Source organism: Prinia subflava, chromosome 5 (genome assembly GCF_021018805.1).
Source record: "Prinia subflava isolate CZ2003 ecotype Zambia chromosome 5, Cam_Psub_1.2, whole genome shotgun sequence".
In the NCBI taxonomy this organism is placed as follows: Eukaryota; Metazoa; Chordata; class Aves; order Passeriformes; family Cisticolidae; genus Prinia; species Prinia subflava.
Window position 1 is genome coordinate 54265929 of NC_086251.1, and position 27878 is coordinate 54293806.

Sequence of the window (27878 nt, forward strand, 5' to 3'; positions counted from 1 at the left end):
TCTTCTACAACAGCTACTCCAGTTCCTCTGCTTTCAGTTTCCTGTTATCTCACATGGACATCAACAGTCCCTTTGCCAAATTCCTTAGTAAAATCATCCCACTCCAGACTCACAGGAAGAGGATTTATCAGCAGTTAATTGCTTTAGGTAGCATATGCCACTGTCCTTTGAGCAGTGGAGGTACAGAAAGGTTGTGCATACTGTCAAAGAGAACCAGTTTGAAAGTGGTTCTGTCTTGGTGCAGAAGTTAAGGCAATTAGTAACAGGTTCAGTGTCTTGGATCTGCTTATCAAAATGTCCCAGAAATGTACTACTGAGGTATTTTGAGAAATACTGTACTTCTAAAAAGTGCTATTTTCTATTCATTGTTTATATGCTTTGCTTAGCTTGGCCTTTTTGGGTGCAGTTACTCATTGAATGCCAGTGCTTAGTTAGCTGCTTGAGCACACAGTTCCTGAGTAAATTTGTCCTTTGTATCTCATTCTCTTTCATGTATGTTTCCCAGAGGATCTCCTTCAGCCAGATCCATTGCAGGAGTAATTATTTCATCAGGATTTAATGTATATCTTGACTGCACTTTGAAGACATTCTCTTGAGGAGTTTTTATAATTTCAACAAGGGATCATAGCATGTAAACAAGAAAATAAACATTATCTTTCATATTAATCAACAAGACGATTAAATAATAAGCAGGATTGTTAATTGGTACTTAGAGATAGATGCTAATGACTGTCTGGAGTTCCACAATGACAGTACCAACAGGTAGGGACTCTTTCTGCACAGTAAAGCTGCATATAATTTAGGAGGCATTACAGCTTCAATGTGCAGCTGCAATCACGGTGAAGTTGTGCAACCGTGTTCCCGGTGTCCTATTTCAGCATATGTTTTCATACTGAATGAAGTATTAGCAAGGGGATTTGAGATTTAGGCAGTTAAATCAGTTCTTATTGCCACAAAACCCTGGAGGTTCTGTGCAAACCCATGCTTGTGGTATTTTGCTTCGCTGTGGGATGCAGCTCCTGCTGGTTTCAGGATGCAGTAGGAGTCAAAAGCTGCTTCTTCCCTTGGAGGCAAAAGTCCAACTTGTTCCTCAAAAGACAGTGGCTTTGGGCTCCCTCTGAGTTTGGAACGAGAGCCTCATTTTTTTTCATCACACGAATCTTTGTCTTTTTCTAAATACTGTCGTTTTTATAGAGGGAGAAGGAAGCATTTAGGGGGTCTGCATCTCTAGAATTTGAAAGGTTCAGGAGTTTAACACATAAGTTTTGGAGTATAGAGAAAAGGACTGGGAATTTTGGAGATCTGTATTGAGAGTCCTGCTGTTGTACTAACTAGCTGTCTAATTTTGACTCAAGTGTCCAGTGTTGCTCCTCAGACACAGCCAGTTCTTTGTGCTATTATTCATTTGGAGCCAATGGTGCAGCTGGAAGAAACTGCAGCCCTTCTGCTCTTGGTGTTAATTTTTATTTCTAATCTACAATAAAAATAAGCAAAGGAACTGTTTCCCTCTCTGATCAGCTTACTAAGCTGATTAAGCCCGAGGCTGCCTGACAATCATGACAAGATTTGTAGCAAGGCTGGGGTTCTAGACTTACCCTTAATTTGTTATGACAGCAGAACACTGCCTTGGTTTCTCCATAGGTCTGTTGCTTATAATACTGCACAGATGCTAGTGCCAGTTTGATCTCACTGAAATGTACTTGGAGATCTTGGGCTGAAAGGCATGATGAAAATATAAAGTAGTCATTGTATAAAGATACTTACTGATTTGTTCAAAGTGACAAGCCCTTATATTGCAAGCATGGACCCAAAAGACCTGCTGGCACGAGCAGTGTGGTCTCAGCATGTCCCAAGATGCTGGCAGTGGGACGCCTTGTGCTTTTGCTGCCCTAACAGTCATTCAAAGTAATGCTAAAAGGTAATTATTTGGATGCTTTTATGGTATTTATCTATAGATGGATTGTCTACTGACAGTCTCAGGGTCAGATCACATGTGTCTTTTTCAGGTGGTAAAGCTCTCCTTGACACTGAGAGAACTGAGATTTCATCCTCATTGCTATGTCCAGTTGCTCAGCATGTGCTTGCTAACATATATGTTTTATTTTGCTTAAAAGAATCACTCTGCAGGTGAATTTTATTTTCCCATGTGGGTTTTGATGTAGGAAAGAGTTTGTGTTTTGGTTTTTTGGTATATTGTTTGGTGCTGCTGCTGAGGAATAGCAGAAAAAACAGATTTTGTTCCTATTTTTATTCACAAGGAAGAATGCTACAATTTTAATTGTATGTTCTAATTTTTCCTCCTTCTTCATCTTTTATGTTTTGAAATTATACATTTCAAAAGCAGGATCATTATCATTCAGCACATTAAAGCGTGCCTTTTAATAGCTTTCCATTTTAATGTGAAAGAATGGAATTGGGGAGGAAAAACCAATCTGTCTTGAAGGAAATTTTCTGTTATCTAAGGATTTTCTGTGCAGCCAACAGGAGAGGATCTTGAGCTCAGCTGACTTGGAATACTACCCTCTGCCTTGAGTAACTTGTAGAGTACAAAGAACCACTTTCATAATGTTATCACCAGCAAAGTCCATCTGCCAGTGACAAGCTTTTTATTTTTATTTTTTATTTTTTCAGCTTTTTATTACATCACTGAGATGTTAGTTTTTTAGGATTCAGATGTCAGGCTGTTGGGGGAAAGAAGGGCAAGTTAGATTATAACTGAAATTCTGTTGATGGAGAAATTAACTGCCAGTTAATTTTGCCAGAGAATATTTTGCCAGTAATTTTTCTACCCATATTTCCTTTATTAGTGTCCTGATGGCTTGTCCTTATGAAATCAGATTATAATGCAATGACTTGATTTGTTAAGCAGGCAGTGATGACAATGAGCATCTGTTTGTCTGATTCAGATTCCTGTTAACACCTAAGTAACACTGTCCTTTCTTGCTATTACTTTTATACAGAGCAGCACAGAAGCTTAACCTGTCTTCGAAGAGAAAGAAATACCATCCACCCCTGCCACACACACACGACTTCTCTATTTATGCTACTAACTTTAGTGGCATCCTGCAGCTCTGTCCTCCCCCAGCACCACCATGCCTTCTGAGAGCTGTGTCCAAAATCAAGGACAACCCTGGCATTGGAAAGGTAACTTTGTCTGTCAGTATTTTACAATCTATTTCTAGACAAATCTTAGCCAGGCTGGAAGCTTCTGGTCTAGAACAGAGCTGGATGGACTCAAGAAAAGGGTCTTGGGGTAGAGAGGGAGCCACATCCATTTGAATGTGCCTGAGTGCTGTTGCCTCCTGTGGACTTTGCCAAGAGTAAGAGACAAAATTTCCTTTGACATCACTGGTCCAAGCCCAGTGCCCAGACAGGCTTCAGCTGTGGAAGAAGTAGTGTCTGTGTTGCCAGCAGGACTCAGGCACTGGTGCTGTCTCTTTGCTGAGGTTATGCTGAGGGGGATTTGTTTCCCTCTGCTTTACATGCCATTGTAAGAGTATGGAAATGGAGTAGCAGTCTTGCCAACTTAGGAAATGCAGCACCTTTGAAATTAAAAAAAATTGTGCTAAGTTTATCTAAAATTAATTAAAATACAACCCAATTACTTGGAGCTTTATTCATATTTATAACTGTTTAATCACCCACACAACAGAGTCTGAATACTTATTTACATAGGCTACAAGAGATTACTGTTTGAAGATAGAATTGAAGTATGTAATGTGCACAGGAGAGCTAAAATATGCAACTGGAGTAACTGTACAAATCAGCATTAACCTAGAGAGTTTGGCAGCCTAAATACCTGGAGCTGACACTTGCTCACAGAGAATACTCTGTATTCCTGAGATTCTGCTTAATGGAAAATAAAGGAGTAATTTGGGCTATTTTAAGCAGGTTGAAAGTCACAGAGGAAAATGGATTGGGTTTTTTTCTCCTGCTTTTTTAGTGTCTTAGAAAAGAGGATGTAATGATGGAATGCAGTAAACCTGACACAGTAATTTAGACATTCCCAGGTGGAGGAGAGTTTGCTAAGGAATGTTCTTGCTATGTGTGAGTTTCAACAAAACCCATTTATTGCGCCTGTTCTTTTTTTCTGTGAGAACTTAGTACTTGGCTGTGGCACCAGGAATAACAGGGAGCATGGCATTTCTGAGGCACTTTGCCTTAGGAAGACCTTTAAAGTATGACTGTATATCCTTGTGCCTGGATACAATAAATACAATATTTATATTATATAAATAAATATATTTAGCTCAATAAAACTGTCTCTGCACTTGTGTACCTGCAGATGTGTGCAGCCAAGAGACCACAGCCTTTTTCCTGTGCTTTGAGGGTGGCTGGTGGAACTTTGCCAGCCTGACTTGTACCTCATGGAAAGCACTGGTTTATCTGGTGTCTTCAAAGAGATTAACAAATTCTGTGATCAAGTGCATGATTCCAGAGGGCAGGATGATAATATGCCTTGGGTCACGTGCTCTACCTACTGTTTTCATTTGTGAGTAGAGGGGAGAGCTTTCCAAGGGAAAAGCTCCACCAGAATTCCAAGGCTGTGGCAGGACCCAGATCAGCTCAGCTGTGGGAGCTTCTCCTCCAGCACAGGATATTCTGTCTGTTGACTCTCAAAATGTCTGTTATTTAGCTCTCAGCTGAAAATACTAAAAACAGAGAATCACAGAATATCCTGAGTTGGAAAGGACCTACAAGGATGATAGAGTATTGGAGATTCTGTTTGTTGTGATTCTTGAGGATGGTCCTCTGCAGGGCCAGGAGTTGGGTTCAGTGATCCTTGTGTGTCCCTTGCTACTCAGCATATTCTGTGAATCTGTGAGGGTTCCAGCTCTGTCCTTCTCACCAAATACTTGCTTACCACAATTTAGAAGAATCCTGTGCTTTGCTGGAGAGGATAAGAGCCCTCTGCTAATTGAATCAGCCCTTTAGTTCTTGAGTTGAGATTTAGGGCATCGAAATGATAATGTGGTAGGCTAGTTACCAGTTTTAATGCTTCTCAAAACCTAAAGCAGCCATCTCTGAAGCACAGTTTAAGATATGTGGTATCTACTAAATGTCTCTTAACCCATTCCTCTTTTTCAACTTTATAAATATCACTGTTTGCCTTAAAAAACACCTCCAGTAATACAGCTTTTTCTAAAAATTATGAGTCAGCACAAATGAAATTTTGTGTGTCAGAATTCTTAGAACTTGTGATCCAAGGAGGTGTTCTTTAGTACTAAAAATTCATAGTTTCACCTTTTCTGAGCAGTGCCAAACAGCTTTTGGTAGCATTTAGCTCATATGCATTAGCACTCTCCATTATTTCCTACTCATCAGCTTCTGCTGATCAAGATTTACTCAGCTGGTGTCTCACGATGAGGGTGACTGGAATAAAGTAATTACTTTTCTTCCTCACTGCTTTAAGTATCACAGCAATGGAGAGAGCAAGAAGTAAACACTGGAGGTTGTGCTGTAGTCCTCTGTTAACATCAGTCTCTCTTCTGACAGCCTTTTACCTTACACTCCTCCTGCTTGTCATTTTCCTCAACTTTTTCTTGCAGCCTGTCCAATAATGAATATAAGATACACGTATGGAACAGAATCAGTGATGAATTCTGGAGTCACTTTTTGCTACCACAGCATCTGTGGCTGTGGTTGGTTCTCTGTGTGGTTTGGGTGATGATTCCCATGTCAGCAGTGTCCCTCACTGTTATGGGTGGTTACAGGGGGTTAAGCAGCTGGTGGGGCAGCCTTTTCCTCCCTCACCTCTGAGGGGAAGTTGTGTGAGAATGAAAATTTGAAGTAACAAACTGGAAACTCATGCTGTGTCCAGGATGCTTCAATGAGAGGAATGTGCCTCCCTTTATGAAAAATTGAAGAGATGAATGATATGCCAACTGTGCCAGAATACTATTTATTCTACGCAAGTAGTGCCTGAATACTGCAGTGACTAATTATTGTTTGTACTGACACATTCTGTGCCGTCCCAATTCTCTCATAAACCCACTGGAGGCTTAGAGTAAAGTACATGTTGAAGCATTTACAGTGGCAAATAGAACTGGCTTTCTGTATTGTCTCTGCAGTGGTAATTAACATTTTTCCCATCCACTGATACCAGCTTGGTTCAATGTATCATAAGGCACACAGAAACAATGTGGAAAATGTGACAGAAATTTTGGCACCAACAGAGAAATAAGAATTATTCTGAACTGGGTGATGGGACAGTTGAATCTAAGGAACTGTCTGAAAGTAGCATCTGGACTATCTTGTGTTCTTCTGCAGTGTCAGGAACTAAACAGGTCCTGTCACTGTTTGTGGGACCTTGTCTTGAACATTTGAGCACAGCAGACATTTGGGGTACAAAAGAGGCTTCAGTTCTCACTTTTCATAAGCTGCATGGCTGCAGCAAATGCAGTTACAGTGCATTGTGAGCACTGCTGGGCAAGGCAGGAATGTGGAGAGATCGTGATGGCCAGTTCTTGCCCTTGCACTCCGTTATTGATTATTTGAGCCCAAGATCTAAATTTATTCTTAATTTCACATCATCTTCTCCATGCGTATCATCAGGTTCTTCTGCAGTGAAATTGCTACAGAGCTTTTATGGTTGAATACATTTGTTATTAGAGACTTACTGCAGCAGAGAGCCCTTACCTATCTTTTGCAATTTGTATTTATAATTTCTCACTGTTTCAAGTATTCTTCTGGAAGGTGGAAAATAAATGTCTTATTAATTTCTTTTACATTTCAGAAATACCATTTTTTTTCTGCTTATAATAATTTCAGCAGCAGTGTGTGGACTTGTCCTGTGATACAAATCTTTAATTAAGCCTTTTGCCTAATTTTCTTTAGTAAGATTGCAAAATGTTGCACACTCTCACAGGTGCTTGCAGGAGTTGTCAACACGCAGGAATACCAAGCAGGGAAATGTTGAAAAAAAATGCAATTTAGAACAGTAGCTCTGCCTGGGACCTGTGTTTCATATAATCAACAGCAATCAAACTCATGCACAAAGGAAGATCTCACTATCAGTTCAAACTGGATACTGAAAGGAATTTTGCACACTACAGATAAATGTTACGTAGCAAAATTCATACCTTTCTCTTGAATGTGCCAAAAGCATCAGAGTCCAAACCATTTAGTTGAATCCTACTTAAAAGGCAATGATCCAGTGCACCATGATTCTTGTAACTGAATCATTTTTGTGGTCTCTCTGGGTGTTATTAAATTTAATGTCAGAATAGTAGGAAAGACGTCTGAAAGCCATTTAATATTGTCACTGGAAAGAAGTTAGATTATGCTCAATTTCTGACATTAATGTGCTACTTAAGATAATTTATCATATTGTGGTATTAAGAAAGACATCCTTTTTACAGTGGCTGCTGTATAGCATTCTAATGTGCTATTTTTCTTTAGCATGGTGGGAAGCCTTTTTCATGCAAAATGTTATTTTCTGGGGTTCTATTCAGCTCGTTTTTTATAATACTGCATCACTTACAACAGCAGCTTTAAGTGCTTGTCTCTTCCAAGGATTCTGTCAGGTTTTTTTTATGTTAGAATGACAAAATGCTCCTATGTGAGACAATTGAAGTGCAGCATTTAAAGAGAACCTGAACTGTCAGACATGTTTCTTGGACAGGTATATGCATACTGCTCTCCATTTATGAGTTTTAGACATTTACTTCCATTTATGCTTTACTAAGCCATAGCTAAGGTACTGTTAATATGATTTACTGATCATGCAGGGTTGTCTTAAGTGTGCTGTGCATCCCATTCAGAGTTCTTAGGATGGTTTGATGACAGATAACAAATAGGTACTTAATTTTGTCATCTTTACTGCTCCTTGTTCCCTAATGACTGAAGCGTTGTTTCTGATGTAAGCCATGTATCACAGTAAGTACTTCCCTGCTGATGCAGGTAGCACTGTATCATCCAAGGCACTTGCATCCCTGCCAAAACACCTTGAGCTGCTCAAACAAAAATGTGCAAAAGTGAAATAAAAATACCTAGGCTCTTTTACTTCGTTTTCACCTTGAAAAAATGAAATAGTTTTCCTTCACATTTTCTGAGAGTACAGAATCAATTCTTTTTTAGGAGAGTACAATATGGAAGTGAATTTTTTTTTCTTTTTTGTTTTAGGTTCTCCCAGGGGAGCTAGATGGTCTATGCTAGCGTGGCAGTTTTGCATATAAATTTGCCATCCATTGGTAGTGGCAGAATATGAAAGGCTTGTAAGAACCACCCACAGTAAACCAATTTAGCAGGGGTTATATATCTGTCAGTTACAATTAAATCCATGAAAAATATTGGCTCTGAACTAGGACTTCTGTAATTTGTTTTACACTGTAGTTGAAAAATAAGTGATTTCATTGGAAAATGGTCTTTATTCAACGGAATGTGAATTCTTTTTAATTTCTTGGTGAGAAATCTTAATTCAGAATGGTGGGTGCCTAAACATATTTATTTAATTAACCTGCCGTTATACGCCATTTTGTGAACATTGGACAAAATTAACTTCCTGGCTGCACGATGCCTGTCAAGGATGTGTGTTTCTAGGGAATATTTAGTGTCCATTCAAATTTGTTATAATGACATTTATTGCTAAAGACCAAATTGCTTGCTCATTTAGAGATTATGATACTGCTGTAATGCAGAATATGACCAGCATTTTTAAAATGGATTCCAGTATAGTGCCAGCACCTTCCCAAAATACAGACAGTTTATTTTAGTAAAAGAGGCTTGAGCACATGTATTTTAAAATTTTACATGCTTTTTAATCCACTCCCTTTATTTTTTTTTTTTCTTCTCATTATGTCTAATATGAAACTTGACAACTATATAAGCATCAGATGCTAACAAAGCATCACTACAAAAACATAAACACTGCACATCCATTGATTTCAAAGGAGATACCATATGTTACAGTTATGCCTGTGCTAACATACTTGGCTGGGTCAGGATCCTAACTTCTTCAACATTCAAAATGCCATGGAGTCTAGTCATTACCTAGTGTATTAGTGGAGCCTTCTCTGTCTATGAGTCTGTCCCTAATTAAACTGTGTAGAGTGTTTGGCACCCTCCACTGAAAGATGAATGACCAATTTTCTAAGATATATATATAGAGAGAGAGAGAGAGAGAGATATGTATGTATACATAAAAGAAATTTTTTGTATTTGTTGTCTAAAACATGTAGTACAGGTCCATGATAGTCTTAGGAACAGAATTCAAATTATTTGGTTCTTTAAGTGTGAGATGGTCCTTCCCCTTTCTCTGGTCTCAGAGTTAAAAGCCTTTCCATCTCTGTTGCTTATGGGGTAATCTATGAGAACCTGATTATTAATCTCCTGGCTGTTTCTATCTAGGATTATGTAGGATTGTGTCATTTTCTCTGTTGATCAGTGGCTCTTTACTCTGAAGGTTCAGCCTTGAACATGATTTCTTCTGGGACAACACATGCCTCACTGTTTTGTGTTCTTTCATGTGTAGCTTTGCAATAGCTCCATTCAGTTCAGATTCAAAATAAATGGGCCTTACTAGATAAAATTGCTAGCTTGCCTCTGACCAGTCTCACCTTCAGCTGTCAGTTGCTTCAAATTTTGGGTTCCACAGGTTTTTGGTCTGTCTTTTCCTTTTTCCAGACCTGCTTTCTGGCACTGGTACTCCTGATGCTCTGCACTGTCTTGACGAGTCCTGGAGCCAGCCCATTATTTTGGCTGCTGTGGCTCCTCTGTCCTGCTCTCCTCAGCTCCAGCTGGTTCAGTGTGTTGAGGAGATCTGGAAATTATGAGCCCACACCAGTGGGCCACGTGGCGATGCTGGAGAAGGTCACAGCATGGGAACAGTGACTCCACATGACAGGGGGCAGAAGGTCTCTCCTCCTGACCCTTTGCTGTGAAATGGGGTAGCCAGTATCAAAGGAGGAGGAGTGCTGCAAGGAGAGGAAGGGCTGGTGCCAGCCAGGATGTACATCCCTCAGTTTGTGAGATATTTTGGTGTTTAGGTGAGAACTGTTAGATATCCATCTAGATTTGACTTTCATAAAGGTTAAAGGTCTCAAAGTCTAGAGTTTTGTCTCAGGACTCCCAACAGGTTATTGATATTTGAGTGGATCTGTGATTCTCTGGTGATCTCATCAGATGATTCTAAACCTTTATGGGGTTTGGCCCCAGAGTCCTCCACATAGCCTTGTGTTCCACACAGAAGTATTTTCTTTTCTCCCCTCATTTGTTTTTTATTTTTAGAAATCTACCCTTTTGCTGATTTGTCTCTTTAAAATCCCATGTGTTTGCTTAACACTTGTGTGATTTTTGTTTTTATGCTTCAGCATCCACCCCTTAGGTTTGCCCTTGCATATCTGGAGCAAATAAATTCTGGTGGCTGTTTTCCTGTGTTGCTTTTTTTACCCTAACTTCCACTGTAGGCTGACACATAAACTTAAAAACAAATATTTTTTGATTGCTCAGAAACTCTCTCTCACTCTTGCTAGTGAAGGTTAAAATTACACCCATTGTTGTGCTGGGTGAGGGGCCTCTGACCTTATGCCACACATTTCTGGAGCTTTTCCAACTTAGGTGCTTGTTTGTTTATTTTTTTTGAATTCTTTATCTTGTAATGACATATTCAAGATATATTTATCATCTTCTTTTCCCAAGCACTTTTTATTTTAATAGGCTTTCTTTCAGCAATTCTGCTGACCTCCTGGTTTCTGCATATACACTAATCTGGAAAAGTTCAGTAATGGAGTGTGAACCCCCAGTGTACAAACCCCACCAGATTAGAGTCAGTTAATTAATGAGATACTTCAGTTGTTTCTGTGATTTAGGCTGTCTTCAGGCACTGAGAAAAATGCTAATAATGTGCAAATATTGTGATATTTATGTTTTTTATTTTTATTTGCAAAAGTTGAACTCAAATACAAACCTAGCCCCTTTTTCTATCAACACCCTCATTAAAACAGAGCCTCCATCCAGTATTCAATGCCTGCATGAATATCTATGTACAAAGTCTTATATCCTTCATATTTATAAACTTTTACTTGTAATTCTTTTTTACTTTGTGTTGTTCTCTGCATTGAAGAAAAACAACAAAAGGAGGCAACAAAGGTAGTAATAATAACGATTTTTAGGAAAAAAGGTCATGCCCATCACAGGATGGATGTCTGTGTTACCTCTCCTTAAGGAATATAAAAGTTGCGGTGTGCCCTGAGCCTGAGATGACTTTTCTGAAATGACCAAATTTGTATTATCTTTCCTTTTATGTGTTATCTCTCTCTCTCTTCCCCCTCACCCCCAGTCCTTTTACTTCTCTTTGATTCCCACCCCCTGAGCTGTTCTTTTTCCTTTAGACCTGTCTTACTCTTCTATTTCTTTCTTCATTCTCCTCTAAATTCCTTTTCTTTTGTTTCCTTGCTTTGTACAAATGTTAGCAGTAGTTGGTACCACTGCAGTTGGAGTTGACCCCCGAAACCTGGACTTATTCTCAAATAATTGATCACAAAGGTGTGCTCTTGAGTGGACCTGGAATTAATTGTGCTTAATTCTTGTAATTCATTTTCATAAGCAAATAAAAGCATTAGAGTGCAGTGATTTCTGATTTGCTCCCTAGTTAGGGCCAAAGCTACTTTCATATGTACAGGCCCTGTGTTATCCTGAATCCTCCCCTCCCTGCAAGCCCTTGTTTCTGGATGATTTCCTGCACCACATATTGCTGTCTGTACAGGTGGGCTTGCCTTTTGTATGAGAGCTAGATAAAGAGACCCAGGAGAAGCTGCAGTTAAATTGATCCTTAAGGCAAGAGCCATGTTGGCTCTGTAGTACTCATCGTGTACTGTTTTCCTGCAGTATTAACTCCAGAAGAATACTGGGATGAACTTCGGAGCTGGGACTATAAACCTGTCACTTAAGATTGGTCCTCAACCACAGGCATGCAGGAAGTGTGAGAAGAATAAACAGTATTGCACTAAACCTTTCCTTTATACACGCAGAAGCATGTGCATGCACCTGGGATCTGCCTGCTCTTAGTTTTTGCTCTTGTGAAGGGATATGTTTGAGTAATCTTTGTGCTTGATGGTACTTCCATGAGCATTTCTGCTTTATTTCTGAGTGAAATCAGTCTGGCTCAGCATCATGAATGAGTGTGGCACATTATGACTCTACACTTACTGATACATATCACAGATATATTTAGTGGGCAGGGAAACTAAATGTGAAATCAGTGTTTTTCCGCTCTGCAAATCAGCTTTTGTACACAAAACCCTAAAAGAGGAAGTCCCTCAAGCTGCTTTTCTCTCCCCCCTCACATTTGTCTTGAAAGCTCACTTCTATTGTAAAAATGAAGATGACACTTGAGACCTGTTAAGTTTGGGATATGATTCATTTTGGGAAGCTATTTTAGTATCTTTCTGCTTCAGAGAGGTGGTCTTTAAAAGCTAATTTGTTACACCAGGATTTTCTGTGGGTGAAGCTATCATTGTGTTTAGGGGGAGCAATGCTCTGATGGAGGTAACTCTCTGTTTAGGTCAGGATCAAACCAATTTTCCTCTTATCCAAGCTCTGTCTGCTATAATCTAATAATAGATGGAAGAGAGAACAGAAAGGACTGTTTAGATAAGTGCTTTGAAAACAGCATATATTTTAAAATTCATTTTAATCAAGTGACCCTGAAGTGGGCATTTATACTTGCATATATTTATATATTTAGGTTTTGTTTCTTTATTTTTTTTTTTTGCCCTGAGGGAGGTTATTTTTTATGAGCACCTTGGTAGCATGTCAAGGTTGAGCTAGCAGGCTAATACACAAAGCTGGCTTCATGCAGCTTTTATGGGGAAACAGCCTTGAGTCTGTCACCTCTGATGTACTTTGCTTTTGAGGCAGCTCTTTCATTTATTTTAAGGTATATATGTTTTCTGGGACTGTTTTTTCATATTTACATTACTATGAAAGACAAAATAAAAGAAAGTGTTGAATCAGGGGACAGCTTGAGTCCACAGGTGGAGGAATTTGCTGCTGTGTTTGGTGGAGCGTTCTGCAGTGTTTATGGGAAAGGTTGGTTGTTTCTTAACTTCTTTGTTTGGAAGAAATGTTGGGGAAAAGCTTTTAGAGCTGCTGTGTGGAAAGTATTTCCTTTGAGGGTGCTTGAGGGATTGTATAGGGATGCCTGAGTCCAGCTTGGCCCGCAGAGAGGGAAGGAGATGAAAGAATGGGACAGTTGGGAACTTCAGTGTTCCATCACCTGCCCTCCCCAGATGGTAAAGGCAGGGACAGTTCAGCATGGTGCTTCCTGCTGCTCCCACATCTGCTGTGGATCATCCTGGCTTGGCCACTGCATTTCACTGCACACACTGGCTGTAGAAGTGTCTGCCGTCACCTTTTCATCTTGTCTGGAACGAGGGGCAGTCCCTGAGGGTGGCTCAGCCTGGTCTGGTCTCTGCTTGTTGCCTGCATTTCACATGCTGTGCTTTGCTGAAGTAGGTTTTCAGCTTTGGTTCTTCCTGTGCCAGTATTTCTACGAACACAGAAGTGATGAGAAAGTGCTGACTGCAAAGTCCATTTTTTTGGTAAAGACACAAAGAATGTGCTCATGGAATAAGTGCACATTTTAATGACATAATGCTCTTGAAATGAAGTAAGTAAGAGTCCAATTGTCCTGGCACATTTAAGGTTACATTTAGCAAAAAAAAAAAAATTACTGAAATGGAGAATCATTCTTTGTCAGAGACAAGTGCTTTTGAACCCAGCTTCTACATGCAATATCCCCCTCGGGGCTAAAAGTGAGCCTGACTCATAGAACCATAGAATTGTCTAGGTTGGAAAGGATCTTCAAGATCAAGTTTAGTTGTTAACGCAGCACTGCACCACTAAACCATGTGCTTTAACAGGACTGGGTGTTTCGTGGCTCAGTATCTGTCTTGCAGAAGATGAAGGTGCTGATGAGTGCTGTGGACAGTGCATATGTAAATTGTTCCAGCTGTGGTATATTTCTCTTCAACCACCTGGTTAACTCTGGTGCTGTGAGAGTTGTCTGGTAGTTGAATAAGGAGATTATACTGTTGTTCAGCTTGTTTCTGAAACATATCATACACCGTGGATAAGTGATTCTCACTGAACGTTGGTTTTCTCTGAAGTCTGATCTGCAGGGCAGTTCAGAGTTGAAGTTGCACCTGTAATAGTAATTTACTTCAGTGCAAGTTGTATAAAACATGCTGGTTCTGACATGGGAGCATTTCATCAGGATAAATGGTTGTAAGTGGGTATGAGGCAGTATTTCACAGGTTTTTAAAGTAAGAGTATGATTTCCAGGAAGCTTGACAGAAGCAGGTGTGCAGCTGTTACTGAATTTTCCTGAGTCCCAGTCACTTGGCTCCCATAAGGTGCTTTGGAAATCACAGCTAACATGTCGGAGCTTTCTTTCTTTTGTGTGTAGGAGAATCATAATTTGTAGTGCTGCAATAGAAATGTATCTTGTGAGAGGTTTCTTTCCAAGCTTTTTGACCTTTTAGTGGCTTGTGGTTTGGTTTTTTTCCCTTCTTTTTTCTCCCCCTATTAAATCTGCAACTAACCACTGAAGAGCCTAGCAATGACAGCATAAAGGCAACTGCCTGGGACAGTTGTAAGAGAAACACTTTTTTATTAGAATAATACGAATGAGAAATGGAAAGTTTCTAGACTTATTTCAAATGCAGTAGCTGTCTGAGCCTTGTGTTATTCAGACTGGTTTTCAGAGTGTCCTTTCAGTCACATTGTGTACTTAAAAGGCAGGAGACTAGAATTTTCTTTCCTTTGTCATCATGTTACACCTACAGTGGATCATACTTGCAGATCAGACACTTATAAATTGAATTGGTAAAACTGGAACAGCGTCAACTGGAGAGACAAAGTGCACCTTTGAAACCTAATTAGTTCAGTGAAGACCCCAGGCTGGAAAATCTGGCTCTGTTTTTGTCCCACGGTTGTTCTGACACACCTAAACATTACAAAAAAACACATCCTGGGAAGGGGAGTGGGTTTGGGAGGAATGCTTTGCATGTGTTTATCTGTAGCTGGGAACTCAAGTTGTTGCTTTCTTCTGAATCCTTGCAGGTGAAAGTGATGGTAAGGATTTGTTCCTCTCAAGGAGCACACGAAACGTCTGAATCCATGTCCTTCCTAAAGGTAGACCCACGAAAAAAGCAAATCACATTTTATGATCCAGCAGCGACTGGGCCTTCCAATGCAGGTCACAGAAGAGGTGTTGTTGCTGTCCCAAAGATGTTTGCCTTTGATGCAGTTTTCCCCCAGGATGCCTCACAGGTACTGGAGTCACTCACATGAACCTCTTGAGTCTTCTCTTGGCCACTGCATTTGATTCCCTTAAGAGTTCCTTTTGTTTCTGGGGAATTTTATTTGAATGCCTGGAAAAAACATGATAATTAATAGACAACTGGGTAAATTCTAACATCTTCTGTTTAGCTGAGATGTAAAATTAAGGAATAATAGCTGGGGAGATAGATTTGCTGACTAAATTACCTTCTTGTGTATTCTCTTGTTTGAGAAAGGCACACAAGCCAGCTTGAAATCCAGTTTTCCATCCAGCTAGGTTTTAACCCAGTTGATGGGACCGAAATGAAGTCCTTCCCCACAGCTTTCAATGGCAGATAAATGTGCTTAATGTTAAACTAAATGCTGTTAGGAGGAGAGATAAAGGTAACCCCTTAGGATTGTTACACTGGAACAGAGAGCTTTTATATTATCTGCACCTTTTCCAGTTTGTTTATACTGGGGTTTTGACAGATTATTTTATGTTGATGGTTATGCTGATGGTGGTGTATGTCTTTCTTTTGGTCTGCAAAAGGGAGCATTTATTCAGTAGTAGCCTCAGACCTGAAATCTGCTACACAGACAGGATGGCTGGTCTTTGAGAGGATTGGGGTCTTCAGCATATTCAGTGAGGTTGCACTCATGGACATCTGATAATTCCTTCTGTGAAAAATCCTTGATTTAGAAAATAAAATCCTATAACAGCTTTAAAAAGAACTAATTCAACAGCATTTGAAGAACTACATCAAGTCTGAACTGCTGGAAAAAAATTAGTGTGAAAAATATGGCACAAAGCATCTGAGGTGAAAAGAGTTAAAGTTGAGAAAACGTGACAAGGTCTAGTTCATAATCCCCTCCTCAGATCTTCTCCTAGGGTTTAGTTTAATTTTTTGTGTCCCAATCTGTAGATAGGAAAACATCTATTGAGTCTAAGTTCTAGACAAGCACTAAAGATGGAGAATAACTTCCCACACACGTCAGTGCCCAAGGCACAGGTAACCACATCCAAAAGCTGTTTTTAGATCCTGCATAAGTTCAAACAGGGTCTTTGTGCAGAAGTATGCAAAAGCGAGCTCAACATTAGTCCAGAACTGGAAGTGAGGTTTCCTTGCTTGTGCTGCCAGCCCAGCTGCAAGGTGGCTGGTCACAGCCTGTGTGTCTGCTGGTTTTGGCACCAGTCCTTCAGGCTGTTGACCCCTGGTTTGAGATGGCTTTTCAGTTCCTTGCAGCAGGCCTGTTGGGTGGCCTGTTGTGATGTTTTTGGGTGACGTTGGCTACTGCAGCCCCTTCTGTGGAGGCGTTGTTGCTGGAGGCAAGCTTGCTGCCATGCACCTGCAAACAGAGCCTTATCATTTCACTGTAGTTACATATTTACAGCAGGCCCCTCCCCTGCTGTTGCTGTACTTAATAGATCATCTTGTTGTGTATTTGAAACCTTCCCTGACGTGGATAAACTGGTTTTAGCACAATCAAGTATTTTAGCAAGTTCTCTTTATTGATGATGATGTTTCCAGTGGAAGAGGAAAATGTGATACTTTGAAATCTTATTCAGGGATCTTAATGCATTGTCTCCAGTATGGATATCTTTTTAATTCCTGTGAGCACTCCTGAGTAGCTTAATTTCAGTGGAGTTGCTACTATTACTGAAAAGCCTTGGCTAAGCTATTACACCAGCAGGGAGCCTGGTTGGATAGCATTCAGTTTGCTACATTAGTCATAGAATCAATATTCCAAGAGAATAGGTTTAATAGAACTGAAAACTATTTTCGGCTGTAGTAGCATATTTTATTATTTTTTAAGATAGCATAGTTACTAAAATAATAGGACTGATGCCATAAAAATGGGGAGAATACTGCGCCTCAAAAATATTGAGTCATTCATTTCATTACAGAAGAATAGTAAAAACCACAGCAGTATATGCTCTTTCCTTTATTTGTCTCCAATTTTTCTTTCAGGCTGAGGTATGCTCTGGAACAGTAGCAGAAGTAATCCAGTCTGTTGTGAATGGTGCAGATGGTTGCATATTTTGCTTTGGTCACGTCAAGCTTGGTGAGCTCCCAAATTCGTTACAGTTAATTACTATGTCAGTCTGGTAATTACATGCTGTCAGCTCCTGGAACAATAAACCTGGAGTATATATGAATAGATTAGAATTTCTTTTTAATTAGCTTTGCAAACTTATCATGGTTTATTTCTACACTGTGATTGTAAGTTTTAATTTGAAAAGGTAAAATGTGGCATCAGATTAGCTTATTCAAGAGCAAGTTTATGTAACTGCATTGTGATGAAAATCGAAAGATCAGAAATGTTTTTAACATTTATTTGCTGTGGGTCTGGCTTACAAAACTTGCAAACCTAATTAAATGAATAGTAATGGATTATTAATTACATACTTTGAATGTTTTCACCTCTTCTTTCCCTTATCTGTGCAACACATGGCATTACATGTAATGTACTATGGTGATATCAGGTGGCAATATGAAGACACACTGCCTTGTACAAGAAAGGTTAATTGTGTTTATGTTTGTCTTTTCATTCTAGGAAAATCTTTTACCATGATTGGGAAAGATAACTCCACACAAAGCCTTGGTATCATCCCCTGTGCAATTTCTTGGCTCTTCAAATTGATCAATGAACGTAAAGAAAAAACTGGAACTCGTTTCTCTATTAGAGTATCTGCTGTAGAGATCAGTGGCAAAGATGAAAACCTTAAGGATTTGTTAGCTGAAGTAGCCACTGGCAGCCTTCAGGATGGCCAGTCTCCTGGGGTTTATCTGAGAGAAGATCCAATATGTGGAACCCAGGTATAATGAATATCACAACACAGATTTTTCTGAGCCTGACTTTCTTCTACTTTTTATTTCCTTTTATCTGACAACAAATATGACAACTTTTAAGCCAGTAAAAAAAAATTATTGCTTTTAATTTATAAGCCCTTCTCCCATGGCGTACATATTTGTTTCTCTTAGTGCCCTGGAGATTTAGCATGTTCAGCAAAAAATAATATAAAAAATGCCTCTGTGCTAATTAGTCATTTTCTTGTTTATATTCAAGCTTCAAAACCAAAGTGAGCTAAGGGCCCCGACAGCAGAGAAAGCTGCCTTTTTCCTTGATGCTGCAATTGCTGCCAGAAGCACCAGCAAGCCTGAATGTGAGGAGGAAGATAGGAGGAATTCACACATGCTCTTTACTCTTCACATATACCAGTATCGCATGGAGAAGAGTGGCAAAGGAGGAAGTATGAATGTTCTTTCCATATTGTTTATTTTTAAATGATGTGGTCTTGCATTAGTTTAATAATAATTTGCAATTAACTTAGAAAAAATGAACTCTCAAGCCAGTTGAGTCACCTTTAACTTTCGTAGCTGTGACTAATATCTGATTTCCTTACAATTAAATATTAATTTAGTCATTATCCCATCTGTATTCATTATTCTCCTCATTTGAATGCCTTTTGAATACCAGGTTTGGCTTGAGTCCCTGCAAGAACGTGATGTACAACTGTTTTTCCCTTTTTGTTTTAGTGTCTGGAGGACGCAGTCGTTTGCATCTCATTGATCTAGGGAGCTGTGAAAAAGTGCTGAGCAAGAGTCGAGATGCAGGAGGCTCTCTGTGTCTGTCTCTCTCGGCCCTGGGCAACGTAATTTTGGCCTTAATTAATGGTGCTAAACATGTGCCATATAAGTAAGTGAATTCTAATCTGCATTATCTTAAATTTGTGGCTGGTGTTGCCTGAGAAAGGGATTCATCAACAATTTACTCTTTACTTAATATGATGTTAAAGGAAATTCTATCAGAAAGGGGTCTGTCTTCTTTTAAGGTCACTCCTACAGATACACGTATCTGTTCATCTGCTTGTCCATATTATATACACAGGTTTTTAAATGTTCAAGTAATGTGAAATTCTTAGTTAAGTGGCCAAAAATGGTATATTGGTATATACTGAATTTGAGTGAAGTGTTGGGCAGGGTTTGATTGTTGAAAAAAAGTGAGGGAAAAATGAGTAAGATGTTTTCTTTCCTTCTCTCTCCTCTTTGTTTCCTGGGTTTGGAACTTTTGGCTGATCTCAGCCAGCTGGACATCAGTGAATAATTGACCCCAAATTTCATAGGATTTTCTCCTTTTGCAAATGCAAAAATTGTACTGAAATTTTGGAAAATATTATAACTGAGTATCGATCAAGCATGGTCATCAAAGATTGTTATTTCTGTGTGTCTTACTGGATGACAGACCTTTTCAATTAAAAAAAAACCCAAAAGAACACAATGTTGCACATTAGTTTAGCAGAAGTGATTGTTCAGGTGTGTTCCTTTCTGGAGTGTCTGTGGCAACAATTTTGTGTCAAACACACCTGTGGGAGCTCAGCTTAAAGACAACCGTCACATTGTAAGCACCCTTACCAGAACTTGGCCTTCAGTCCTTAAATTTGCTGCTTGTCTTAACAACAGCACAAAGTTATAATGCATTATCAATCATGTCAGTTCGCATATTTATCTAGTGATGCATCTCAAACAGGTGTTTTTTTCTTTCTGTATTAGGCAGAGAGATATTTTCCTCAGGCTACTTGCTAGGTTTGTGTATGGAGTAGAGAGGATGGATGGGTCAGAATAGGGAAGGGCAGATCCTCAGCTTGGTCACCTGCTGTGGTTTAGTGACCAGATATGACAGGAGTTCCCTCAGGCTGGAACTACTTGGGGGGTCAGTGGGAAGCAGGGAGCATGAAGCCATGGGGAAAGATGTCTTGGAGAGCAATGTAGGACGAAATGTCACTTGTCTTGTCAGCTTTACTGTCCACAGTGGAGGCTTTGCATCACCAGGAAAGCCTCCAGAGATAAGTTCTGCTTCCGTTTTGCTATGTCAGAACAGACCACAGGTGGCAGAATGGAAAATAGATTATTTGGGGTGACACTTGTGTTTCTGGTATCTAACACTGTTATATCTGTTTAGAGATTTCTTACCATTTCTGTTGACTTCTCTTATTATTGTTGAAAGTGTTTCCATAGAGCTCACAGAGTGTAACTATCCTGGTACTAAGTCTGTTCAGCTAAAAATAGAGCACTCATGAGCTCTTTTGGGTAGTATGACCTAAATCTGAGAAAACTAGTTTTCAGTCAATTGGTTTACATTTTTCTAAGCAACAAAACGACTTACTATACTGTAAATATACAGACAGATAAATTAAATATTGGTACGTTTTTATGTGTACATTTAGACACATTCTAAGTGTGGTCAATAACAGGAGCATATTTCTTATCTACATGCATGCACAAGAGTGAAAGCACAGCTTGTGGTGTAAAATTCTGCAAAAAAAATTGATGGTTTCTTTAAATAATCCTGGTGTTTTCATTTTTTTGCACAGGGACAACAAGTTGACAATGTTGTTGAGGGAATCACTTGGGAACATCAACTGCAGGACTACTATGATTGCACACATTTCTGACTCCCCAGCCAATTATGCAGAGACTCTCACCACTGTTCAGCTCGCATCGCGAATCCACCGTATGAGAAAGAAGAAATCCAAGGTTGGTTCACAAACAAGCAGAAATGAATTCATTTGAAAATGAGTTTTCCTAACCTCTCAGTAGGGGAACATGGGATTTCTCGATGGTAGGAAGTAATACAAAATGCATAAAATCTCAGGAGAGGAACTGACAAATGACTTGGCACTGAGCCATCATCCTGCCCCCAATTCTTGATCCTGATATTCCCTTCTTTTTGTTTCAAACACGGATTCTTTCTTTTCTTACATGTGGAACTACCTCAAAAGCTTCTATCATTATTAATTAAAAATCAATAGAGGAGGAAAAGAAGACTACTGAGGAGAAAGACGATGCATAATATTTAATGGAATGCATCTTAAAGGATGTGATTGTTATATTATTACTAATAGAGTAAAATATATGTAGCATGTTATTTTATTTTACCCTCCCCTCTAATATTTTCCCACTAGATGTAGTTGTGACAGTATACACAAAGCACAGAGTATATTGCAACCTGACCTTTTAAGCACCTATTGTACATGTATATACTTATTTATCAATTGATGCTGATAGCTTTTCTGTTACTTGTCATTTGCAGTATGCATCCAGCTCGTCTGGAGGAGAGAGTTCGTGTGAAGAAGGACACGTCCGGAGACCGCCCCATCTGCGACCATTCCACCCACGAACTGTTGCCCTTGACCCTGACCTTCCTGTCCTGAGTATATCCAGTGATCCTGATTATTCCTCCAGCAGTGAACAGTCTTGTGATACTGTCATCTATGTTGGGCCCAACGGTGCAGCTTTGTCTGACAGGGAATTGACAGATAATGAAGGTCCGCCAGAGTTTGTTCCCATTATCCCGTCCCTGAACAAGAAGAGAAATAAAGACAATTCTGCTATTGGTAGGAGTTCTGACAAGGACCATTTCAAATGCAACACTTTTGCTGAACTGCAGGAGAGGTTAGAGTGCATTGATGGAAGTGAGGAGCCCATGAAATTTGCTTGTGGAGAAATCTCTGTTGGGTCCAACTGTAGTCCTGTTCCTGGAAGTACAGAAAATGCACAGTCTAAATTGATAAAGGAAAAAGTATCCTCTCCTTCTGGAGGATTTAAGAAACTGATTTCACAAGAAACTGCATCTCCCAAAAAGGGACATAACCTTCCTTTCCAGGCTGTTGCACCAAGGGGTGGCAATGGCAACTGTCAAGAAAATAGCACACCTCACTTGAAAGCAGAGCTTTCCAAGCTGCAGAGCAGAGCTGACAACAAAATAATAGACTCTGTCCTGGAGGGGGAGAGAGAGACAATCACTGATTCCTTGCAGACTTCAAGGTGTAGCCCTTTGAGGAATCCAGAGCAGCATAAGGCCACAGCTGAATGTGTCACTAAGGAAAAGTCCTTGTACATGAAGAGACCCTTGCCAAGCCCAGCGCCTCCCCCTCCACAGCAGAGAGAACAACACTCCCCAAGCTCCAAAGCTGAGAGTCTGGAGCTGGACAATAGCAATGCAATTCGGACTCCTCCTGTGGGAATGAGCAAACAGATGGGAAACAAGCCCGAGCAAAACCCTTTAGGAAGCACATTCCTTGTTGGTAGCAACAGCCAGAGTCAGTCAGGTGCGATAGAGGTACACAGCTTCAGGTCAGCATTCAGAGGGAAATGTTTCGATCGGGATATCCTGACCACCACAGTGACTTTGCAGCAGCCTGTTGAGCTGAATGGAGAGGATGAGCTTGTTTTCACAGTGGTGGAAGAGCTCTCTATTAGTGGAATTATGGATAATGGGAGACCTTCCAGTATCATTAGCTTTAACAGTGACTGCTCTCTTCAGGCCCTTGCATCGGGTTCGAGGCCGGTCAGTATTATCAGCAGCATAAATGATGAGTTTGATGCTTATACCTCACAGGAGACTTCTACTGGTGTAAATATTGATATTGTTGTGCCCTTTGCTAAGGATCCCTTTACCAGCAGCAGACGTTCTTCCATCAGTTCATGGCTTAGTGAAGTCAGCATTTGTACAATTGAAAGCGATGGGGCCCAGTCCAGTGACAGTTTTGTCGCACAGTCATCTTACAGCTGTAGTAAGTCCGAGGAACCCTTCAACTTGGACTCATCCCATTTATGTATCCCCCTGAAAAGTGCTCTGAATGACAGTGGATTTTGCTTCTCTGAGCTGGAGAGTGAGAGCCTGAGTTCCAGCAAGTTTTCCTCAGGCATCAGCAAAAGCCCTCAAACCTCTGAAACTACCAAAGCATCTCAGATAAAAAGTGCTTTTTGTGTCACTGATCAGCCAGTAAAAATTAAATTTACTAATTCTCGTGATGCGCCTGTGATAGAAACAATACATTCTAGTCTTCCTAGGAAAACAAAAACTACCTCTTCTCCAATCCACAATAATACTGTCCTCAGCTATAAAGAGCTGCAGAATCCACATGGTGTATTTGAAGATCCTTGGCTGTTACGCACCGATTATCACTTGGAAGCAAAACCTGCAGAGTCTCTGCTGTCTCCAAAACCTCACACGTTTGGTACTGAGAAGCAGCCAGAAAAAGCTGCCCAGTGTTTTGGCACAGCATCCAGGCCGACAAAGTCACAGACGATGCTCGCCTGTTCGCAGAGGGTTGTGGATGGTTGTGAAATGGCCGGCAAATCCTCCAGTGGAGCTGCAAAGAAGTCAGAAGCTGTGATGAAGATGCCACAGCTGAAGAGAGGAGCCACCACACTGGGAGTGACACCAGTGTCACACACTAACAGCACTTTGCCGGAGTCTGGGACCCGAGGGAATCTGGATCCTCCCTTCTCCACTGGCAGCTTAAAATCGTCCCTGGGAAGGAAGAGTGCACCACAGAAATCAACCATGTTGCCCAGACCAGGTGGGCCAACACCTCCAACGCCTCCTGTACGTAAATCGAGCCTGGAGCAGAAACCTGTTGGTCTGGGTAACGGTGGGGGGAAAGTCTCTGGCCTGGATTTTGCCAGAGCTGCCACGCCAAAGGCTGAAGATGAAGCAGATTTGCGGTTGAAAGCTGGCTCTTACTTTAGTGAAAGTGCCAGCTGCAAAATGAACTTGAAGGGTGACCACTCTTTGCCCAAGATGACATCGAGCTTAAAGGTGAAGGCGTCAAAGAGTGAAACCGTGCACCGATACGGGAGCCACATGTCTCTGGAGAGGTGTGACAGCCTGACATCTGTTGGATCCAAAGCAAGCACGGTGAGGGACAGCGGGAGCACCGGCAACAGCCGGGCAGGGCGCTCTGTCCCCAGGCTGGGGGTCCCTCCTGTTGCTTCCAGTATGGGTTTACCACTGCCCTTCACCCCCCCTGCACCTGGTAAAAACAGTCAGGCAAAACCCACCGCTAACCAGAAGGTGCAAGCCAGTGGGAGTAAAACCCGGGGCCTCTCTGCCAGTGGGTCCAAGTCTCTCAGCTCCTCTGTGAAGTCGCTGGCCCAGCCTGCAGGGAAGGGCTCTGGCATGGCCCCTGGTGGGAAGGCAGCGCCCCGTTCCGTGCAGCCCGTCAGCGGCAAGCCCGGCCGCGGGACCATCATGGGCACCAAGCAGGCCATGAGGGCGGCCAACAGCCGCGTGAACGAGCTGGTGTCGGGCGGCTCCGGCAAGGCGGGGCACTTCCGCGGCTCCACCGACTCCGACAGCGGCAACGACAGCGGCATCAACCTCAGTGACGAGAAGTCGCAAATGCCGGTGCTGCCGTCTCCCTACAGCAAGATCACGGCCCCGCGGCGGCCGCAGCGCTACAGCAGCGGGCACGGCAGCGACAACAGCAGCGTCCTGAGCGGGGAGCTGCCGCCAGCCATGGGCAGGACGGCTCTGTTCTACCACAGCGGGGGCAGCAGCGGCTACGAGAGCATGATCCGGGACAGCGAGGCCACCGGCAGCGCCTCGTCGGCGCACGACTCCATGAGCGAGAGCGGGATGTCGTCACCCGGGCGGATGAGGAGCCTGAAATCCCCCAAGAAACGCTCAACAGGTGAGACAAGAAGGGGCAGTGGCCAGGTGTTCGCTGGTGCTCCACTGCGTCCTGAGGATGGAGGCGTTTTGTGGCATCTCTGACAGAGAGGAGGGGAGGCTTGGAAGGAGCTCAAAGCAGGGAGGTGGACTGACTGCGTGCGCCTGTGTGTGCGTGTGTATTGCTGTGACAGCAGCTACTTGTCATTTATTTTACTTCAAAGCTGCAGGTGTGACACAGGTGCTGTGGTGGAGAGGGCAGGAGAGGTGTGGGTGCCCCGGGGTGCTGGCAGCCTCCCCGTGAGGGAGGAGGCAGATGGGGGACATGCCTGCCTCCCTCAGCAGGGCCAGGACCAGGGTGGCCCAGACAGGAGGGTGTGATGGGTGGGTTGGGAAAAATAGAGTGTTGGGTGAGTGCTGAAGGGTTTTTGTGAGGATAGAGTGAGTGATCCTGGAAGACTGGTGAGAGAAGGGCAGTGAGGAGAGGAGGAGCTCTGCTGCTGGATGTCTGTGAGGGAATGCCAGAGAGACCGGCTAGGATTGTAGTTTAGAAACAGAGGAATAGGCCAAGGGGGGAGAAGAGTGTTTGTGAATTAATGAGTATTGAGCAGTAGGGCACGTGCATAAGATGCAGCGACTCTACCAGCTAATTGCAACGTTATTGTGTTGCACTCTAATAGTTTGTGTGGATACTATAAGCAGTAGGAAAGTGACTGGGAGAGTTGCTTGGAAGGGGCAACTCTGGCTCGCTGTGTCTGAGCATGCCAAGCAAAGGTGGGCATATGGGGGTCAGGTCCCTTTTCCTTCCCTCTGGTGCCTTTCCTTATTGCTTTCACTGCTGGAGCTCATATAAGTGCAGCTGCAGTCAAGTGTATTTGTAGTCAGCTTCAAAATCTGGCTCATATGACTGATGTTACAGTGTTCAGATTTCTCAGGTCTAGGTTGAGATCCTGTGGTAAAGAATCCATGGCAACCAGTGCCATGTAGATCATGACCAGCAGCCTCCCTCAGCAACCTGGGACTGTTGCAAATATAGTAGGAACTAAGATCAGCAATGTGCTGGATCTGAACTTCTGGATCTGAACACTGGAAAGTGGCGATTATTGCAATCTCTGTAGATACCCATGATGTTCAGTTCTGGCAGTGAAACCAAATAAATGAAGTTGATCTCATGGTGCTTTCTGGTCAAGCAAACTGAGTTGCTTCAGCAAGCGATAAATCATTTTGGAAACTTAGTGCAATATTTGCTGTGCTTCTCTTTCCATAGCATATCAGCCTCTTAAACCTTTCCTACAAATCAATATTAACAGCTGTATAAGTTGCACACATATTGAGAAGGCATTACCCACTGATGGATTTGTATTTGTTTTTGCCCCAGGAAATACTTATGAGGTCTTTAAAGATGACAAACTATTTCTTTTTCCAGTTGTAATTGCTCCATATCAGTAAATTATGTATTACTTTTTTGAAGTGCTGTAGACTTTGAGAAAATAATGTGTTTTATGCATGAAATGCGGTTTACCAGGAAGTGCATCAAATATTTCTTACGAGAAATGTTTGGTTCAGACCTATTATTTTTCTGAAGTAATTGTAATCTTTGCACATTATTAGATATTCTTGGAGTAGCTTATGTAGCACCAGACTGGAGTCTCTGATTTAAGGACAGATCCTACTCCAATGTATGTCACTGTTAACCTGTCCCCTTATCCTATAACTTCGTTCTTGGAGAAATGATGTTGACTCTGGCTTATACAGTGGAAGGGGATGAAGTTTGCCTGGTTATTGCATGCATTTGACCACATCTGTTTGGTGTCCTCCTCAGAGGGATCTCCTGTCCCCAAAGCAGGTACAGGATCAGGGCTTCACCTGACAGGAGTGTAGTGGTGTTTCAGACTGAATGAAAACATTCCCGTTTTGTTCTTCTTACTTAGAAATCAGCCAGGATGCAATTAAGAATGAGGGATGTTTTTCTTAAGAATATGTATAGCAGGTAACTTTTGAGGTATCAGTGGAGGTATGTTGCTTTGGGGGTGCCTTTATTTCATGTTGAAGTTCATGACAGGGCTTATCTAACAGCCTTAACTTTGCTTACCCCTCATGTAGAGGTCTCAGCCCAGGAGTTACTTTGGCAGTGTTATCCTTTGAGCAGAGCTGCCTTGTCTGTTTGATGTGCTCCCTTTTGCAAGGGCAGAAGAAAGAACACTCTTTACCTCTAAGTTAGTTTTTAATAAGAGGAGGCAATTAACTACTAAATTTATTGTCACCAGCCACCTAAAGCCAGCTTATACTTACTGCTACCTTGTGATATTTCAGCTTGTTTCTGGTGGCCTTCAGCCCTCCCCTTCTTAGGGACTGGACTGTAGGCTTGTTAATGTGGCCTGACCAGCTCTGTGCTTGAGACATGTACTCTAAAGGTCAGGTTTTTAGAGAGTGATAAGAGAATTAATAATCACAAAAAACCCTGGACACCAGAGTGCTGACTCTTGCAATCAAAAGCATCAGCATTTTGGAAGGATATAACTCAGTCTCTGCTTCATGAAACTTGCACCCTAGGAGAAACATAATGGAGCAGTATGATTTTCCTGGAAAATCTGGGAGCATTCTATTGAAGGCTCCCAGAAGTGGTGAGTTTTGTCATGCACCAAGCTTCTGGGTGCTGGTGCAAAGGTGTGAGACGTCTCAACATTAGAGGTGTCAAGCTGGAGCTTGGCTGATGTCTGAATGCCTCTCAATCCCACAAAGTCACTGAAAAGTGCTGTTATTTAGCACCTTAAAACAGCAGTAGTATTTCTGGAGGGAGCTGTTTGAGTTTTGCAAAGATGCAGTGCAGTGACAGGGATCTTAGATAGGCTTGCTTGGCTTTAACTGGGGGAGCAGAAGATTTCCAGATAAGTTAGTCATTATCAGTATTAGTTTTAGATTATTCGCTATCTCACTGCCTTTGCAAGGTAATGAATACCATTGTAGTCCACCAAAGAAAAATCAATCCAGGCAAAATATTTCTGCAAGGAGAGAATAAAGAACTGATGTTCAGACATCTGCTCTGGGAGAGGAACTGCTGTTGCTCCCATCTGGGAATCGAGTGAAACCTACTTTGTCAAGGCAGTAACTCAATTAGCAGCCTGAGGGTATTTTACTAAAAGAAAAAGATCAAG

General features: G+C 41.5%; 1 protein-coding gene across 1 annotated transcript in view; it reads left to right on the forward strand.

Annotated features, from left to right (window-relative positions):
• Positions 1-27878, forward strand: part of KIF26A (kinesin family member 26A) — a 93963-nt gene that overhangs the window by 62763 nt on the left and 3322 nt on the right. Inside the window, exons 5-12 of the mRNA XM_063399464.1 lie at positions 2961-3144; positions 15064-15273; positions 17235-17328; positions 17821-18083; positions 18334-18517; positions 18804-18963; positions 20639-20801; positions 21358-24745. Of these exons, the coding sequence (XP_063255534.1) occupies positions 2961-3144; positions 15064-15273; positions 17235-17328; positions 17821-18083; positions 18334-18517; positions 18804-18963; positions 20639-20801; positions 21358-24745 (4646 nt within the window). The remainder of the gene's footprint in view (positions 1-2960; positions 3145-15063; positions 15274-17234; positions 17329-17820; positions 18084-18333; positions 18518-18803; positions 18964-20638; positions 20802-21357; positions 24746-27878) is intronic.